This window comes from Giraffa tippelskirchi, chromosome 12 (assembly GCF_054371585.1).
Source record: "Giraffa tippelskirchi isolate mGirTip1 chromosome 12, T2T-mGirTip1v1.2.pri, whole genome shotgun sequence".
In the NCBI taxonomy this organism is placed as follows: domain Eukaryota; kingdom Metazoa; phylum Chordata; class Mammalia; order Artiodactyla; family Giraffidae; genus Giraffa; species Giraffa tippelskirchi.
Window position 1 is genome coordinate 72610499 of NC_137286.1, and position 17703 is coordinate 72628201.

At 55.4% G+C, this 17703-nt stretch overlaps 2 protein-coding genes across 2 annotated transcripts; both read right to left on the bottom strand.

The window, feature by feature from the left end:
• Nucleotides 1–2417: 2417 nt before the first annotated feature.
• LOC145529525 (uncharacterized) lies at nucleotides 2418–7442 on the bottom strand. The gene is made up of 3 exons (XM_081550103.1): nucleotides 4033–7442; nucleotides 3321–3633; nucleotides 2418–3070 (listed from the first exon to the last, which is right to left on the bottom strand). The coding sequence occupies exons 1-3, from the start codon at nucleotides 4267–4269 to the stop codon at nucleotides 2442–2444; spliced, it is 1179 nt and encodes a 392-aa protein (XP_081406229.1). The 5' UTR covers nucleotides 4270–7442; the 3' UTR covers nucleotides 2418–2441.
• A 2618-nt stretch (nucleotides 7443–10060) lies between these two features.
• On the bottom strand, nucleotides 10061–15123 carry LOC145529551 (uncharacterized). Its single transcript, XM_081550133.1, has 3 exons — nucleotides 11676–15123; nucleotides 10964–11276; nucleotides 10061–10713 (listed from the first exon to the last, which is right to left on the bottom strand). The coding sequence occupies exons 1-3, from the start codon at nucleotides 11910–11912 to the stop codon at nucleotides 10085–10087; spliced, it is 1179 nt and encodes a 392-aa protein (XP_081406259.1). The 5' UTR covers nucleotides 11913–15123; the 3' UTR covers nucleotides 10061–10084.
• Nucleotides 15124–17703: the final 2580 nt, after the last annotated feature.

Consider the following 17703-nt stretch of genomic DNA (forward strand, 5'->3'; position numbering starts at 1 on the left):
TTTGTGTTTCCTGGGGAGCATGGTCACATGACCTGGCCCTGGCCAATCGGTGCGTTCCAGCTCCCTGGCCACTGTGATTGGCTCCGGACTGGGGCAGTGCCCAATCGGGGCCCAGGGCCGGGCCTCACGTTGGAAGCCAGGGGAAGACGAGCTCTCGTCCTGCTGGGGTAGGGGAAGGGGTGGGGCCGGGGGAGGTCAGGCTCCAGCAGTGGGAGGGGCTTGAGGTCCGCCTGCGGCAGTTGGTGACCTTCCTGCTCCCCTCAGGGCAGAGCCGCCGGCCTGAGAATGGGGGCGCTGCTGAGCCCAGGGGCTGGGATGGCCCGTTGCTGCTGTGGTCCCAGAGCTCCACCCGAGACCTGAGGGAGGCCGTCTGCCCGTGAGTCCTCTCCCGCTTGTCTGTCAGCTTGTTTGAACCATGCTGGGTTTTCTGCCCAGCCGGCTAAGGGGAGTCCCTGGAAATGCAAGGGTGTGGGTTTTGGCAGACTTCAGGGAAGACATGCCAGATGAGCCTGGGAGACTCCAGCTTAATCTGGATTCAGGAAATATCTCTTCGGGCCAGCTAGTAATTGTAGGATAAGCCTAATGAGTCTTCACAGGATGAAGAGAGTAACGTGCCAAGGTAGCAATCGATGTCCTCATTCGAGAGGATGATGAAGCTGGTGCTCAGAGAAGGGGGGAACTTGGCCACAGCCAGGAGGTGTGCACCCAGACGGAACCCCCAGATCCGGCCATTTGAGCTCAGGGAGGCCACTGGTGTGGCTTGTCCCTGTGGCAGGGGCCGAGGCACGCAGCCCACCCTGATTCCTGCGGGGGCCTGACTTGGGAAGTGCCATCTGGTAGCTTTGAGACTCACCAAACCAAATTGCACTGGAGAGAGGAAGGACACCTTCCTTCATCCACCCCCCACCCCCGCCGGATTCCCACATACCCTGACCCCTTTCTCTGGATTTCGGAGCCATTTCCAGAGTCCCGCTCATATGACCTCATTCGAAGTGCACTGTGGACGAGCTGCCATCTGCAGCTGCTACCACAGCAGCCAAGGGCTTTATCTCCCGAGTACCTCCCTTCCTTTGGAACTTGGGGGCCCTCTACTCCCCACTTGCACACCACAGACCTTTGCTGAGGATTGTGGGGACCCTCACTCAGTTTGCAGCACGTTGTAGCCATCCCTGTCCTCTCAATACCTCCCTTGCCACTCAGCTTGTGAGCTCCTTTGGAGCAGCGTGGCCCACCTGGCTGCAACGGCAGAGACACAGCTGACAGTGAAACAACAGCTTCGATCTGACAGCCGGAAAGCTCTGTCAAAAGGGACCTCCCTCTTCACACCGTAGAGGCTGTAGGAGCCGCCAGGGTTTGGGAACCGGTGCTGGGGCCAAAATGACTCCACAGCTGTTTTCCTTCCTGGGGAGGGTTCTGGCTCGAGTGGGAATGGCTCAAGTCTCCTAAGGTTCTGAAAGCCCACTGTGTGCAGATTCACGGTACACAGAGAGGAGAAGGTGGAGTCCTGCCCTGGAGGTGGTCACAGCTCACGGATGAGCCAGGCAGGCAGGCAGGCAGGCAGGGCATGAGAACAGCTGAGCTGCCTTCATGAGTGAATGGTGTGGGGGCAGAGGAAGAGAAGCCGGTCTGCTCCCTCATGTGGTGCCCAGGGCAGGTTGTCCCCAGAGGAAACCCTTACGACGGTGAGGACTCTCACTGCTGTTTCCCAAGGGGTTCCGTCGGTGCGTGTCTTCCCCGGAGCGGTCAGGCCGTCTCTAAAGTACACTGGCCATGGGCATTGCCTCTCCTTGGAACTTCCCATGTGTTTCTCTTTTGTATGGAACAGTGATTTTTCTAGAGGGGTTCTGGGCCACAAGGTTGTTGGGTCATTTGCTAGCCTTCTGTCGTGAAGAACGCTTTCCTGGGCGTTGGGGTGGTTTGTTGTTCCAGCTCCCTTTCTTGGCTTCTTTTGGGAGCTGGTGCAACAAGAGGAGCTCAGCCTCTGCCTTCTGGCTGAGATGTCACCCTTCAAACAGCAATGCCTGCCTGGAGATAATGATGGCATTTGCCAAAAGGGCTTCGTTTGGCACATGATATCTTGAAAGGACGTACACCGTCCTTTCAGCTATCAAAGGCTAGTTCAAATGACATAAAAATGAGAACTCTCCAATGGAGTCTTACAGTAGGTGGAGAGTCCGAAAAAAACTCCTTCAGTCATTTCACTGAGAGTCATTGATTGGGGACACCAAGAATATAGGAAGGAATGCAGAAAGAAAAGATGAAATTGTGGTCAGGATCGGGGGGAGGGATGAACAGGGCCTGCTTGCCTTGAACCCAGGCTTTGTTGGCGGGTGGGGCATAAAGATCGAACGGGTCTGAAACTACAGAGTGGTGATGGTAACACAGTATCACCAGAGTTACACAACAGTGTTCCCAAATTGCAACAATGATGAAAAAGTTTACTAATCCCAACTTAACCAACAAAAATAGACGAAACCATACAAAAAGTAAAACATCACCAGAAAGGTGGAAACAAACCAAATGCAAAGCAGTTCAGGGGAAAGGAACTCCATGTCCCCTGGGGGCAGACCGAGTTGCCGGCGTCCACGGTGAGCAGACAGGGATGGAGGCTGCAGAGCCGACCGCTCCCCTGGACGTGGTGTTTCCGGCAAGGGCTCTGGGTCTCTGTCCAGAGCGGGGGCTCGTTCTTCCTGCAGGGGCAGGTGAGTCATCGTCGGCGTCTGGGTGTTGCGCGGGAGCCAGGGCAGGCTCTCCCTGCCGAGGCGGTGACTCCTCCTCTGCCTCGGGTTCTCCTGCCAAAGCCCGAGCAGGTACAGGTGCACGTGGAGGTGGAGGTTCTGGCTGAGGGGGTGGGACATCAGTGCCTGGGGCTGGGGGTCCTGCAGGCACGGAGATGCGATCTGCCCGGTGTGCTGGCCAGTACCCAGCTGGCCTGGTGTCTCTGCGAGGGCAAGTCTCGGTTCTCCATCTGCCCTCGGTGGATCCCTGGGTCCTGCACCTGGAGCCACCACCTCTGTAGGCACAGGTCTGGGAAGTGGAGCCTGGTTCCAGTTGGAGGCCAGTGCTAGAGCTGGGGGAGAAGCAAAGTTTGCCCACAGGCCAGCCTTGGCATGTGCGTATCCCGGGACAGAAAGCTTCCAAGAGATTCCGAAAGAATACCCAGGGTCGGATGTCTTTTGGGACTGAAGTGTGCAAGATGGGGGTGGGGGTGTGAGGCCAGCGCTTGCTGCAGGCCCAGCAGCATCTTTCGGGGACTCGTCCCTGTGTAGCTCAGCACCCCCTCCCCACACACTCCCGTGCACCAGCCCCAGCGTCCTCACCTCTGTGCTCTGGCGTGCTGGGCTCCAGGTCCTCCTGCTGCCTCAGAGGCCGGGGTTCTCGGGACTCTGGGTCGGAGCCGGGTGTGCTGAGCTCCGTGGCAGCCTCAGACTGGGCCGCCGGGTGTATCCTGGGCGGTGTCTCGGCAGCAGGCCTTCCCCGCCTCCGCTTCGCCCCCGGTGGGGCTGATGCCTCCGTGGGCACGCTCACCTGGAGCCTGCACTGGGCCTCACGGGCGGGGGGGTGGTGCTCCGACCCCTCCCTCCGGGAGGTGGACGGGCTGTCCCCGTCCTCGGCCTCATCACGTGGGAAGCTCTGCAACGACAGTGACCGTCAGCCAGCCGTGCTGGGAGTTTTCCGAGCTGGGCCTGGCCAGTGGAGCCGCTGCTTCTGCCTGCTCGAACTTCTCTTGCCAGAAGGGTCAGAGACGTGTGTCTGCTCAGATCCCCACCCGGGAGGAAAGAGACCCACCTGAGGGTGTGAGGTCAGCCTGGGCGGCCGGCGCTGCCCGCACTCTCCCCATCCCAGCCAGCCTGCTCTCCCCTGGGGTGTGGACACAACTTGTCCGCAGGCTTCTGACCCCACATCCGCCTGGGCTTCCTTGAGGGAGACACACCCCGAGAAACCCGCATCCACACACACAGGCAAAGGACCCGGTGTTTCCGGGTGGCATGGGAGAGGTGGCCTGGCCCGGCCTGGGGCTCCCCGTGTTACCTTTCTGTTTCTCCGGGCAGAGGGCCAGAGGCCTCTCGGGGGTGCCCTGAGCCAACGTCGACAGGGTGCCCACGCACACTGCCTGTGAGCTCTCCTGAGGCCCCGGCCTCTGGGCAGGGGCAAACAGCAGAACATCCTGGCAGCAAGAGATCTGGCTGGGGGCTCCTCTCCGCTCTGGAGGCCTGGATACCCGGGTTGCGGGTTCTGTTGGGTTCTGTTGCCGGCAGGTGACATCATTTCCTGGGGTTCGTGCTGAGGTCCCTTCCCCAAAACTTCCCAAGGGAATCTCTGGGTTTCTGACTGCTCGACCACCCCCCTTAGGCCATGTGCAGGCACAGTGACAGCCACACAGCCCAGCCCACAGCCCTGGGGAGGCCTGGGTGCAGCCAGGGCCTGAGCTCCGAGGACCCCGCTGCTCTCAGACCAGGCTCCTTCTTCTCATAAGTGGTGTGGCCCTGGACAAGCATATGCCCCTCAGGGTTTCCCCAGTCTCTCCATCTGCAGAGTGGGGGTCATTCTCCCATCTGTTTCCTAGGTCTGTCGGCCTACGAGCAGCTCCGTGCCTCTCCACCTGGGGCCGATATCACGTGGAGCTTGTGCGCCGAGACTTCAGAAAGAAAGACTCCATCCAGGGCTGACACAGCACAGAATGGGGCAGAACGAGGCCTGGATGCGCCGTGGTACCCAGGAAAAGGCACCGCCCCTCCTGACTGTTTTGAGACCCCGCATCCAAGTTGGAGGCCCGAAAGGAAGACTCGAAGGTCTCCCTCTCTTATAGAAAAGAGTAGCCAACTTTCTGGTCCTCTGTTTCCATTGAGATTCTGTTCAAGTGTCCCAGCTCGGCTTCTGCGGGTGGCTGAGCTTCTAATGGCTCCCTGCGTTCTTGTCTTTTCCTCTCCAAACCTTCCGTCCTTTTCCCCCTTCTGGGGTGGATGGGCGCTGTCATTGCTTCTACCTTCGAGACAGATTGATGAAAAGTCTGGACCATCGACTCCTTTCCTCTCTTTGGTTCCGTGTCTCTCTCTGGCTGTGTCCCTCTCTTTTCCTTTCTCGATTCAGTCTGTGTCTTCCTCTTTCTCTCTCGTGTGTGGATGGATGGATGCTAGGAATGCACATGTATATGATTAGATGAGGGTTATGTTTTAGGGATGGGTTAGAGGGAGAGAAAGGCTTTAGGTCGGAGTTGGTCATGGGGGAAGGGTCAAGGGTGGTGGTGGTGTGTCTTGGAATCTGAGTGCTGTGCATTCTTCGTCTCTTTCCATATGAACCCCTTCTCAGATACACCACTTGCAAGGAGTCTCTCATGTTCCGTTTCCTATCTTTTGCATGTGTGAATGCTTAGCTTCTCTGTTGTGAAGAGGTTCCATTGGATGGAAACCCATTGGTGTACTTCGTTTCCCTCTTTCCCTTACTTGAAGAGACCCATTTCTACCTCCGCCCAGCAAATGGCAAGGAGACTCTGATGTTAAGGAGCCTTTGACCTACGCTTCTTTCTAGCTATCTCATGACATCAGTCTTTAGGGTGAGGTTTTTCCCCGATATTGAGGTGGTGTGAGATCAAAACCAATAGCGTTCTTCAGATGTAGCTGTCTGGTTTTCCCATGGCCATTTATTGAAGAGGCTTTCTTGTTCCCATTTGGATATTCTCCCCTTCTGTGTCAGAGATGAGTTGACCATGGATGCCGGGGTTTGTTTCTGGACCCTCAACTTTATTCCATCGATCTGGATCTGTGTGTGTTGTTGTATTCCCAATAGCATACTGTCCTGCTGCTGCCGCTGCGGCTAAGTCACTTCAGTCGTGTCTGACTCTGCGCGACCCCATGGCCTGCAGCCTACCAGGCTCCTCCGTCCAGGGCATTTTCCAGGCAAGAGTACTGGCGTGGGTCGCCATCGCCTTCTCCGATACTCTCCTGAGGATCCTAGTTTGGTCGTCTAATTTCCTCTCACACAACCTTGGATGTCCGTATCGGGGCTTTTTCGTCGGATTGTATTGACAATTTAGGCTCTTTTCTGTTTCCGTAACCCCTTTTGCAATTCTTTGTTCGGTGCGACAATGCATTGGCATTTGGGGAGGAATAGCGTCCAAGCTGTGGATTGCCTTGTGGGGCTGTGACATCATTTTCCCAATAGGAATTCTTTCAAGCCCTGAGCACAGCTTCTCTTTCCAGTGATTGGTGTGGGCTTGATCTTCCTTCTTCCATCTCTCGCCGTTTTGTGAGAACAGGTCCTTCCTTCCCTTCTGGGTTAGATGGACTCGTGGGTATCACTTCAGTGAATGGCATTGTCAGTGGGGGTGATAATTCCCTTCTCATTGGAAGACTTTGCTGTGAGTATTAGAAATGCAAGTGATTTCTCTTCCCCTTCCTCCCTGTCCATCTCTCAGAGCCACCGGGAAACAGAGGCCTCATCCAGGGTCACACAGGCCTGAGCGAGTGCAACTAGACTGTTGTTTCTTCAGGCCCTCAGTGCTGGACATCATCCGGGATACTCTGTGTGTGTCTTCCTCAGTCTGGTGTCCCTTCAGACCTTTCCCTAGTTTTCACAGGCTTGTTGTGTTGGTGTTCTTTGTCTGTTTGGAGACACATCCTTGAGAAGCTTTGTGTTTCCACTCATTCGTCTCGCGATGTATGACCTGTCTTTTGCTTTTGTAATGAGGTCTTTCCCACAGTAGATATCTTTGATTTTGCAAAGTCCACTGTATTCTCTGGGTTGTTTTGTGGACTGCCTTTTAGTTTTGTGTGTGAAGACTCAAAGCACGTGTCCGGTTTCTGCTCATTGTTCTTCTAGATTTGTGACAAGTTTTCATGGAAACTTTGTCTAGGGATAACTGGAAGTGAACTCGGTGTAAGGTGTCCAGTCTCCATCTCCATTCATGTCATGCCCTGCAGTTTCCAATTCCCTGTTCCTGAGTGGTTTTGGAGACCTTGTGGGAAGTTTGGTTGCATGGGAGTTTGCATTTCCACCTTGAGTAGATTCCCACTGTTCCGCCCTCAGGGACACTGTCAAGGGGGAGTGAGGAGCAGCCTGCACTTCCAGCAGTGACCACACGGTGGGGCGAGTGCTGCTCTCCCCTCTGGGAGCCCCAGGCCACAGGCATCCCAGTGAGGAGCCAGCTCTGTGCTCAGCTGAAAGGAGTTAGACTCTCAGGAGCCTCTGAGCCCTTGCCTTTGGATCACCCAGGGTGGGCATTTACTGTGACAGAAAAAAATTGCCCTGAATTCCATGGACGGAAGAGCCTGGCTGTGTAGAGTTCGTGAGTTGCCGTGAATCAGACACAACTGAGGACACAAAAACTCAATAGACTAAAACACTTTTGGGGGGTGGGGGGAGTGAAAGGGGGTGATGTGGGGTTTTTTTTGTCGTATATAATAGCCAAGGGAAATCTAGTTTAAACCTAAATTCACATAGATGGGAAAGGTATAGCTCTCCGTCACCCTATTAAAAAAAAAAAAAACTACTTAACTTTTCTGAAAGTTTATTTAGTAGCTTCCTTGAGCAGTTCATTGTGAAGCTTTTTTTTTTTTTTTCTGTGACATTGGCCTCATTAAAAAGTACGGTTTGCCTTTACTGGATAATTTTGTTCATTGGTTTGTTAGGGTATCTTGGTAATATTTGTGTTTCCTGGGGAGCATGGTCACATGACCTGGCCCTGGCCAATCGGTGCGTTCCAGCTCCCTGGCCACTGTGATTGGCTCCGGACTGGGGCAGTGCCCAATCGGGGCCCAGGGCCGGGCCTCACGTTGGAAGCCAGGGGAAGACGAGCTCTCGTCCTGCTGGGGTAGGGGAAGGGGTGGGGCCGGGGGAGGTCAGGCTCCAGCAGTGGGAGGGGCTTGAGGTCCGCCTGCGGCAGTTGGTGACCTTCCTGCTCCCCTCAGGGCAGAGCCGCCGGCCTGAGAATGAGGGCGCTGCTGAGCCCAGGGGCTGGGATGGCCCGTTGCTGCTGTGGTCCCAGAGCTCCACCCGAGACCTGAGGGAGGCCATCTGCCCGTGAGTCCTCTCCCGCTTGTCTGTCAGCTTGTTTGAACCATGCTGGGTTTTCTGCCCAGCCGGCTAAGGGGAGTCCCTGGAAATGCAAGGGTGTGGGTTTTGGCAGACTTCAGGGAAGACATGCCAGATGAGCCTGGGAGACTCCAGCTTAATCTGGATTCAGGAAATATCTCTTCGGGCCAGCTAGTAATTGTAGGATAAGCCTAATGAGTCTTCACAGGATGAAGAGAGTAACGTGCCAAGGTAGCAATCGATGTCCTCATTCGAGAGGATGATGAAGCTGGTGCTCAGAGAAGGGGGGAACTTGGCCACAGCCAGGAGGTGTGCACCCAGACGGAACCCCCAGATCCGGCCATTTGAGCTCAGGGAGGCCACTGGTGTGGCTTGTCCCTGTGGCAGGGGCCGAGGCACGCAGCCCACCCTGATTCCTGCGGGGGCCTGACTTGGGAAGTGCCATCTGGTAGCTTTGAGACTCACCAAACCAAATTGCACTGGAGAGAGGAAGGACACCTTCCTTCATCCACCCCCCACCCCCGCCGGATTCCCACATACCCTGACCCCTTTCTCTGGATTTCGGAGCCATTTCCAGAGTCCCGCTCATATGACCTCATTCGAAGTGCACTGTGGACGAGCTGCCATCTGCAGCTGCTACCACAGCAGCCAAGGGCTTTATCTCCCGAGTACCTCCCTTCCTTTGGAACTTGGGGGCCCTCTACTCCCCACTTGCACACCACAGACCTTTGCTGAGGATTGTGGGGACCCTCACTCAGTTTGCAGCACGTTGTAGCCATCCCTGTCCTCTCAATACCTCCCTTGCCACTCAGCTTGTGAGCTCCTTTGGAGCAGCGTGGCCCACCTGGCTGCAACGGCAGAGACACAGCTGACAGTGAAACAACAGCTTCGATCTGACAGCCGGAAAGCTCTGTCAAAAGGGACCTCCCTCTTCACACCGCAGAGGCTGTAGGAGCCGCCAGGGTTTGGGAACCGGTGCTGGGGCCAAAATGACTCCACAGCTGTTTTCCTTCCTGGGGAGGGTTCTGGCTCGAGTGGGAATGGCTCAAGTCTCCTAAGGTTCTGAAAGCCCACTGTGTGCAGATTCACGGTACACAGAGAGGAGAAGGTGGAGTCCTGCCCTGGAGGTGGTCACAGCTCACGGATGAGCCAGGCAGGCAGGCAGGCAGGCAGGGCATGAGAACAGCTGAGCTGCCTTCATGAGTGAATGGTGTGGGGGCAGAGGAAGAGAAGCCGGTCTGCTCCCTCATGTGGTGCCCAGGGCAGGTTGTCCCCAGAGGAAACCCTTACGACGGTGAGGACTCTCACTGCTGTTTCCCAAGGGGTTCCGTCGGTGCGTGTCTTCCCCGGAGCGGTCAGGCCGTCTCTAAAGTACACTGGCCATGGGCATTGCCTCTCCTTGGAACTTCCCATGTGTTTCTCTTTTGTATGGAACAGTGATTTTTCTAGAGGGGTTCTGGGCCACAAGGTTGTTGGGTCATTTGCTAGCCTTCTGTCGTGAAGAACGCTTTCCTGGGCGTTGGGGTGGTTTGTTGTTCCAGCTCCCTTTCTTGGCTTCTTTTGGGAGCTGGTGCAACAAGAGGAGCTCAGCCTCTGCCTTCTGGCTGAGATGTCACCCTTCAAACAGCAATGCCTGCCTGGAGATAATGATGGCATTTGCCAAAAGGGCTTCGTTTGGCACATGATATCTTGAAAGGACGTACACCGTCCTTTCAGCTATCAAAGGCTAGTTCAAATGACATAAAAATGAGAACTCTCCAATGGAGTCTTACAGTAGGTGGAGAGTCCGAAAAAAACTCCTTCAGTCATTTCACTGAGAGTCATTGATTGGGGACACCAAGAATATAGGAAGGAATGCAGAAAGAAAAGATGAAATTGTGGTCAGGATCGGGGGGAGGGATGAACAGGGCCTGCTTGCCTTGAACCCAGGCTTTGTTGGCGGGTGGGGCATAAAGATCGAACGGGTCTGAAACTACAGAGTGGTGATGGTAACACAGTATCACCAGAGTTACACAACAGTGTTCCCAAATTGCAACAATGATGAAAAAGTTTACTAATCCCAACTTAACCAACAAAAATAGACGAAACCATACAAAAAGTAAAACATCACCAGAAAGGTGGAAACAAACCAAATGCAAAGCAGTTCAGGGGAAAGGAACTCCATGTCCCCTGGGGGCAGACCGAGTTGCCGGCGTCCACGGTGAGCAGACAGGGATGGAGGCTGCAGAGCCGACCGCTCCCCTGGACGTGGTGTTTCCGGCAAGGGCTCTGGGTCTCTGTCCAGAGCGGGGGCTCGTTCTTCCTGCAGGGGCAGGTGAGTCATCGTCGGCGTCTGGGTGTTGCGCGGGAGCCAGGGCAGGCTCTCCCTGCCGAGGCGGTGACTCCTCCTCTGCCTCGGGTTCTCCTGCCAAAGCCCGAGCAGGTACAGGTGCACGTGGAGGTGGAGGTTCTGGCTGAGGGGGTGGGACATCAGTGCCTGGGGCTGGGGGTCCTGCAGGCACGGAGATGCGATCTGCCCGGTGTGCTGGCCAGTACCCAGCTGGCCTGGTGTCTCTGCGAGGGCAAGTCTCGGTTCTCCATCTGCCCTCGGTGGATCCCTGGGTCCTGCACCTGGAGCCACCACCTCTGTAGGCACAGGTCTGGGAAGTGGAGCCTGGTTCCAGTTGGAGGCCAGTGCTAGAGCTGGGGGAGAAGCAAAGTTTGCCCACAGGCCAGCCTTGGCATGTGCGTATCCCGGGACAGAAAGCTTCCAAGAGATTCCGAAAGAATACCCAGGGTCGGATGTCTTTTGGGACTGAAGTGTGCAAGATGGGGGTGGGGGTGTGAGGCCAGCGCTTGCTGCAGGCCCAGCAGCATCTTTCGGGGACTCGTCCCTGTGTAGCTCAGCACCCCCTCCCCACACACTCCCGTGCACCAGCCCCAGCGTCCTCACCTCTGTGCTCTGGCGTGCTGGGCTCCAGGTCCTCCTGCTGCCTCAGAGGCCGGGGTTCTCGGGACTCTGGGTCGGAGCCGGGTGTGCTGAGCTCCGTGGCAGCCTCAGACTGGGCCGCCGGGTGTATCCTGGGCGGTGTCTCGGCAGCAGGCCTTCCCCGCCTCCGCTTCGCCCCCGGTGGGGCTGATGCCTCCGTGGGCACGCTCACCTGGAGCCTGCACTGGGCCTCACGGGCGGGGGGGTGGTGCTCCGACCCCTCCCTCCGGGAGGTGGACGGGGTGTCCCCGTCCTCGGCCTCATCACGTGGGAAGCTCTGCAACGACAGTGACCGTCAGCCAGCCGTGCTGGGAGTTTTCCGAGCTGGGCCTGGCCAGTGGAGCCGCTGCTTCTGCCTGCTCGAACTTCTCTTGCCAGAAGGGTCAGAGACGTGTGTCTGCTCAGATCCCCACCCGGGAGGAAAGAGACCCACCTGAGGGTGTGAGGTCAGCCTGGGCGGCCGGCGCTGCCCGCACTCTCCCCATCCCAGCCAGCCTGCTCTCCCCTGGGGTGTGGACACAACTTGTCCGCAGGCTTCTGACCCCACATCCGCCTGGGCTTCCTTGAGGGAGACACACCCCGAGAAACCCGCATCCACACACACAGGCAAAGGACCCGGTGTTTCCGGGTGGCATGGGAGAGGTGGCCTGGCCCGGCCTGGGGCTCCCCGTGTTACCTTTCTGTTTCTCCGGGCAGAGGGCCAGAGGCCTCTCGGGGGTGCCCTGAGCCAACGTCGACAGGGTGCCCACGCACACTGCCTGTGAGCTCTCCTGAGGCCCCGGCCTCTGGGCAGGGGCAAACAGCAGAACATCCTGGCAGCAAGAGATCTGGCTGGGGGCTCCTCTCCGCTCTGGAGGCCTGGATACCCGGGTTGCGGGTTCTGTTGGGTTCTGTTGCCGGCAGGTGACATCATTTCCTGGGGTTCGTGCTGAGGTCCCTTCCCCAAAACTTCCCAAGGGAATCTCTGGGTTTCTGACTGCTCGACCACCCCCCTTAGGCCATGTGCAGGCACAGTGACAGCCACACAGCCCAGCCCACAGCCCTGGGGAGGCCTGGGTGCAGCCAGGGCCTGAGCTCCGAGGACCCCGCTGCTCTCAGACCAGGCTCCTTCTTCTCATAAGTGGTGTGGCCCTGGACAAGCATATGCCCCTCAGGGTTTCCCCAGTCTCTCCATCTGCAGAGTGGGGGTCATTCTCCCATCTGTTTCCTAGGTCTGTCGGCCTACGAGCAGCTCCGTGCCTCTCCACCTGGGGCCGATATCACGTGGAGCTTGTGCGCCGAGACTTCAGAAAGAAAGACTCCATCCAGGGCTGACACAGCACAGAATGGGGCAGAACGAGGCCTGGATGCGCCGTGGTACCCAGGAAAAGGCACCGCCCCTCCTGACTGTTTTGAGACCCCGCATCCAAGTTGGAGGCCCGAAAGGAAGACTCGAAGGTCTCCCTCTCTTATAGAAAAGAGTAGCCAACTTTCTGGTCCTCTGTTTCCATTGAGATTCTGTTCAAGTGTCCCAGCTCGGCTTCTGCGGGTGGCTGAGCTTCTAATGGCTCCCTGCGTTCTTGTCTTTTCCTCTCCAAACCTTCCGTCCTTTTCCCCCTTCTGGGGTGGATGGGCGCTGTCATTGCTTCTACCTTCGAGACAGATTGATGAAAAGTCTGGACCATCGACTCCTTTCCTCTCTTTGGTTCCGTGTCTCTCTCTGGCTGTGTCCCTCTCTTTTCCTTTCTCGATTCAGTCTGTGTCTTCCTCTTTCTCTCTCGTGTGTGGATGGATGGATGCTAGGAATGCACATGTATATGATTAGATGAGGGTTATGTTTTAGGGATGGGTTAGAGGGAGAGAAAGGCTTTAGGTCGGAGTTGGTCATGGGGGAAGGGTCAAGGGTGGTGGTGGTGTGTCTTGGAATCTGAGTGCTGTGCATTCTTCGTCTCTTTCCATATGAACCCCTTCTCAGATACACCACTTGCAAGGAGTCTCTCATGTTCCGTTTCCTATCTTTTGCATGTGTGAATGCTTAGCTTCTCTGTTGTGAAGAGGTTCCATTGGATGGAAACCCATTGGTGTACTTCGTTTCCCTCTTTCCCTTACTTGAAGAGACCCATTTCTACCTCCGCCCAGCAAATGGCAAGGAGACTCTGATGTTAAGGAGCCTTTGACCTACGCTTCTTTCTAGCTATCTCATGACATCAGTCTTTAGGGTGAGGTTTTTCCCCGATATTGAGGTGGTGTGAGATCAAAACCAATAGCGTTCTTCAGATGTAGCTGTCTGGTTTTCCCATGGCCATTTATTGAAGAGGCTTTCTTGTTCCCATTTGGATATTCTCCCCTTCTGTGTCAGAGATGAGTTGACCATGGATGCCGGGGTTTGTTTCTGGACCCTCAACTTTATTCCATCGATCTGGATCTGTGTGTGTTGTTGTATTCCCAATAGCATACTGTCCTGCTGCTGCCGCTGCGGCTAAGTCACTTCAGTCGTGTCTGACTCTGCGCGACCCCATGGCCTGCAGCCTACCAGGCTCCTCCGTCCAGGGCATTTTCCAGGCAAGAGTACTGGCGTGGGTCGCCATCGCCTTCTCCGATACTCTCCTGAGGATCCTAGTTTGGTCGTCTAATTTCCTCTCACACAACCTTGGATGTCCGTATCGGGGCTTTTTCGTCGGATTGTATTGACAATTTAGGCTCTTTTCTGTTTCCGTAACCCCTTTTGCAATTCTTTGTTCGGTGCGACAATGCATTGGCATTTGGGGAGGAATAGCGTCCAAGCTGTGGATTGCCTTGTGGGGCTGTGACATCATTTTCCCAATAGGAATTCTTTCAAGCCCTGAGCACAGCTTCTCTTTCCAGTGATTGGTGTGGGCTTGATCTTCCTTCTTCCATCTCTCGCCGTTTTGTGAGAACAGGTCCTTCCTTCCCTTCTGGGTTAGATGGACTCGTGGGTATCACTTCAGTGAATGGCATTGTCAGTGGGGGTGATAATTCCCTTCTCATTGGAAGACTTTGCTGTGAGTATTAGAAATGCAAGTGATTTCTCTTCCCCTTCCTCCCTGTCCATCTCTCAGAGCCACCGGGAAACAGAGGCCTCATCCAGGGTCACACAGGCCTGAGCGAGTGCAACTAGACTGTTGTTTCTTCAGGCCCTCAGTGCTGGACATCATCCGGGATACTCTGTGTGTGTCTTCCTCAGTCTGGTGTCCCTTCAGACCTTTCCCTAGTTTTCACAGGCTTGTTGTGTTGGTGTTCTTTGTCTGTTTGGAGACACATCCTTGAGAAGCTTTGTGTTTCCACTCATTCGTCTCGCGATGTATGACCTGTCTTTTGCTTTTGTAATGAGGTCTTTCCCACAGTAGATATCTTTGATTTTGCAAAGTCCACTGTATTCTCTGGGTTGTTTTGTGGACTGCCTTTTAGTTTTGTGTGTGAAGACTCAAAGCACGTGTCCGGTTTCTGCTCATTGTTCTTCTAGATTTGTGACAAGTTTTCATGGAAACTTTGTCTAGGGATAACTGGAAGTGAACTCGGTGTAAGGTGTCCAGTCTCCATCTCCATTCATGTCATGCCCTGCAGTTTCCAATTCCCTGTTCCTGAGTGGTTTTGGAGACCTTGTGGGAAGTTTGGTTGCATGGGAGTTTGCATTTCCACCTTGAGTAGATTCCCACTGTTCCGCCCTCAGGGACACTGTCAAGGGGGAGTGAGGAGCAGCCTGCACTTCCAGCAGTGACCACACGGTGGGGCGAGTGCTGCTCTCCCCTCTGGGAGCCCCAGGCCACAGGCATCCCAGTGAGGAGCCAGCTCTGTGCTCAGCTGAAAGGAGTTAGACTCTCAGGAGCCTCTGAGCCCTTGCCTTTGGATCACCCAGGGTGGGCATTTACTGTGACAGAAAAAAATTGCCCTGAATTCCATGGACGGAAGAGCCTGGCTGTGTAGAGTTCGTGAGTTGCCGTGAATCAGACACAACTGAGGACACAAAAACTCAATAGACTAAAACACTTTTGGGGGGTGGGGGGAGTGAAAGGGGGTGATGTGGGGTTTTTTTTGTCGTATATAATAGCCAAGGGAAATCTAGTTTAAACCTAAATTCACATAGATGGGAAAGGTATAGCTCTCCGTCACCCTATTAAAAAAAAAAAAACTACTTAACTTTTCTGAAAGTTTATTTAGTAGCTTCCTTGAGCAGTTCATTGTGAAGCTTTTTTTTTTTTTTTTCTGTGACATTGGCCTCATTAAAAAGTACGGTTTGCCTTTACTGGATAATTTTGTTCATTGGTTTGTTAGGGTATCTTGGTAATATTTGTGTTTCCTGGGGAGCATGGTCACATGACCTGGCCCTGGCCAATCGGTGCGTTCCAGCTCCCTGGCCACTGTGATTGGCTCCGGACTGGGGCAGTGCCCAATCGGGGCCCAGGGCCGGGCCTCACGTTGGAAGCCAGGGGAAGACGAGCTCTCGTCCTGCTGGGGTAGGGGAAGGGGTGGGGCCGGGGGAGGTCAGGCTCCAGCAGTGGGAGGGGCTTGAGGTCCGCCTGCGGCAGTTGGTGACCTTCCTGCTCCCCTCAGGGCAGAGCCGCCGGCCTGAGAATGAGGGCGCTGCTGAGCCCAGGGGCTGGGATGGCCCGTTGCTGCTGTGGTCCCAGAGCTCCACCCGAGACCTGAGGGAGGCCATCTGCCCGTGAGTCCTCTCCCGCTTGTCTGTCAGCTTGTTTGAACCATGCTGGGTTTTCTGCCCAGCCGGCTAAGGGGAGTCCCTGGAAATGCAAGGGTGTGGGTTTTGGCAGACTTCAGGGAAGACATGCCAGATGAGCCTGGGAGACTCCAGCTTAATCTGGATTCAGGAAATATCTCTTCGGGCCAGCTAGTAATTGTAGGATAAGCCTAATGAGTCTTCACAGGATGAAGAGAGTAACGTGCCAAGGTAGCAATCGATGTCCTCATTCGAGAGGATGATGAAGCTGGTGCTCAGAGAAGGGGGGAACTTGGCCACAGCCAGGAGGTGTGCACCCAGACGGAACCCCCAGATCCGGCCATTTGAGCTCAGGGAGGCCACTGGTGTGGCTTGTCCCTGTGGCAGGGGCCGAGGCACGCAGCCCACCCTGATTCCTGCGGGGGCCTGACTTGGGAAGTGCCATCTGGTAGCTTTGAGACTCACCAAACCAAATTGCACTGGAGAGAGGAAGGACACCTTCCTTCATCCACCCCCCACCCCCGCCGGATTCCCACATACCCTGACCCCTTTCTCTGGATTTCGGAGCCATTTCCAGAGTCCCGCTCATATGACCTCATTCGAAGTGCACTGTGGACGAGCTGCCATCTGCAGCTGCTACCACAGCAGCCAAGGGCTTTATCTCCCGAGTACCTCCCTTCCTTTGGAACTTGGGGGCCCTCTACTCCCCACTTGCACACCACAGACCTTTGCTGAGGATTGTGGGGACCCTCACTCAGTTTGCAGCACGTTGTAGCCATCCCTGTCCTCTCAATACCTCCCTTGCCACTCAGCTTGTGAGCTCCTTTGGAGCAGCGTGGCCCACCTGGCTGCAACGGCAGAGACACAGCTGACAGTGAAACAACAGCTTCGATCTGACAGCCGGAAAGCTCTGTCAAAAGGCACCTCCCTCTTCACACCGCAGAGGCTGTAGGAGCCGCCAGGGTTTGGGAACCGGTGCTGGGGCCAAAATGACTCCACAGCTGTTTTCCTTCCTGGGGAGGGTTCTGGCTCGAGTGGGAATGGCTCAAGTCTCCTAAGGTTCTGAAAGCCCACTGTGTGCAGATTCACGGTACACAGAGAGGAGAAGGTGGAGTCCTGCCCTGGAGGTGGTCACAGCTCACGGATGAGCCAGGCAGGCAGGCAGGCAGGCAGGGCATGAGAACAGCTGAGCTGCCTTCATGAGTGAATGGTGTGGGGGCAGAGGAAGAGAAGCCGGTCTGCTCCCTCATGTGGTGCCCAGGGCAGGTTGTCCCCAGAGGAAACCCTTACGACGGTGAGGACTCTCACTGCTGTTTCCCAAGGGGTTCCGTCGGTGCGTGTCTTCCCCGGAGCGGTCAGGCCGTCTCTAAAGTACACTGGCCATGGGCATTGCCTCTCCTTGGAACTTCCCATGTGTTTCTCTTTTGTATGGAACAGTGATTTTTCTAGAGGGGTTCTGGGCCACAAGGTTGTTGGGTCATTTGCTAGCCTTCTGTCGTGAAGAACGCTTTCCTGGGCGTTGGGGTGGTTTGTTGTTCCAGCTCCCTTTCTTGGCTTCTTTTGGGAGCTGGTGCAACAAGAGGAGCTCAGCCTCTGCCTTCTGGCTGAGATGTCACCCTTCAAACAGCAATGCCTGCCTGGAGATAATGATGGCATTTGCCAAAAGGGCTTCGTTTGGCACATGATATCTTGAAAGGACGTACACCGTCCTGTCAGCTATCAAAGGCTAGTTCAAATGACATAAAAATGAGAACTCTCCAATGGAGTCTTACAGTAGGTGGAGAGTCCGAAAAAAACTCCTTCAGTCATTTCACTGAGAGTCATTGATTGGGGACACCAAGAATATAGGAAGGAATGCAGAAAGAAAAGATGAAATTGTGGTCAGGATCGGGGGGAGGGATGAACAGGGCCTGCTTGCCTTGAACCCAGGCTTTGTTGGCGGGTGGGGCATAAAGATCGAACGGGTCTGAAACTACAGAGTGGTGATGGTAACACAGTATCACCAGAGTTACACAACAGTGTTCCCAAA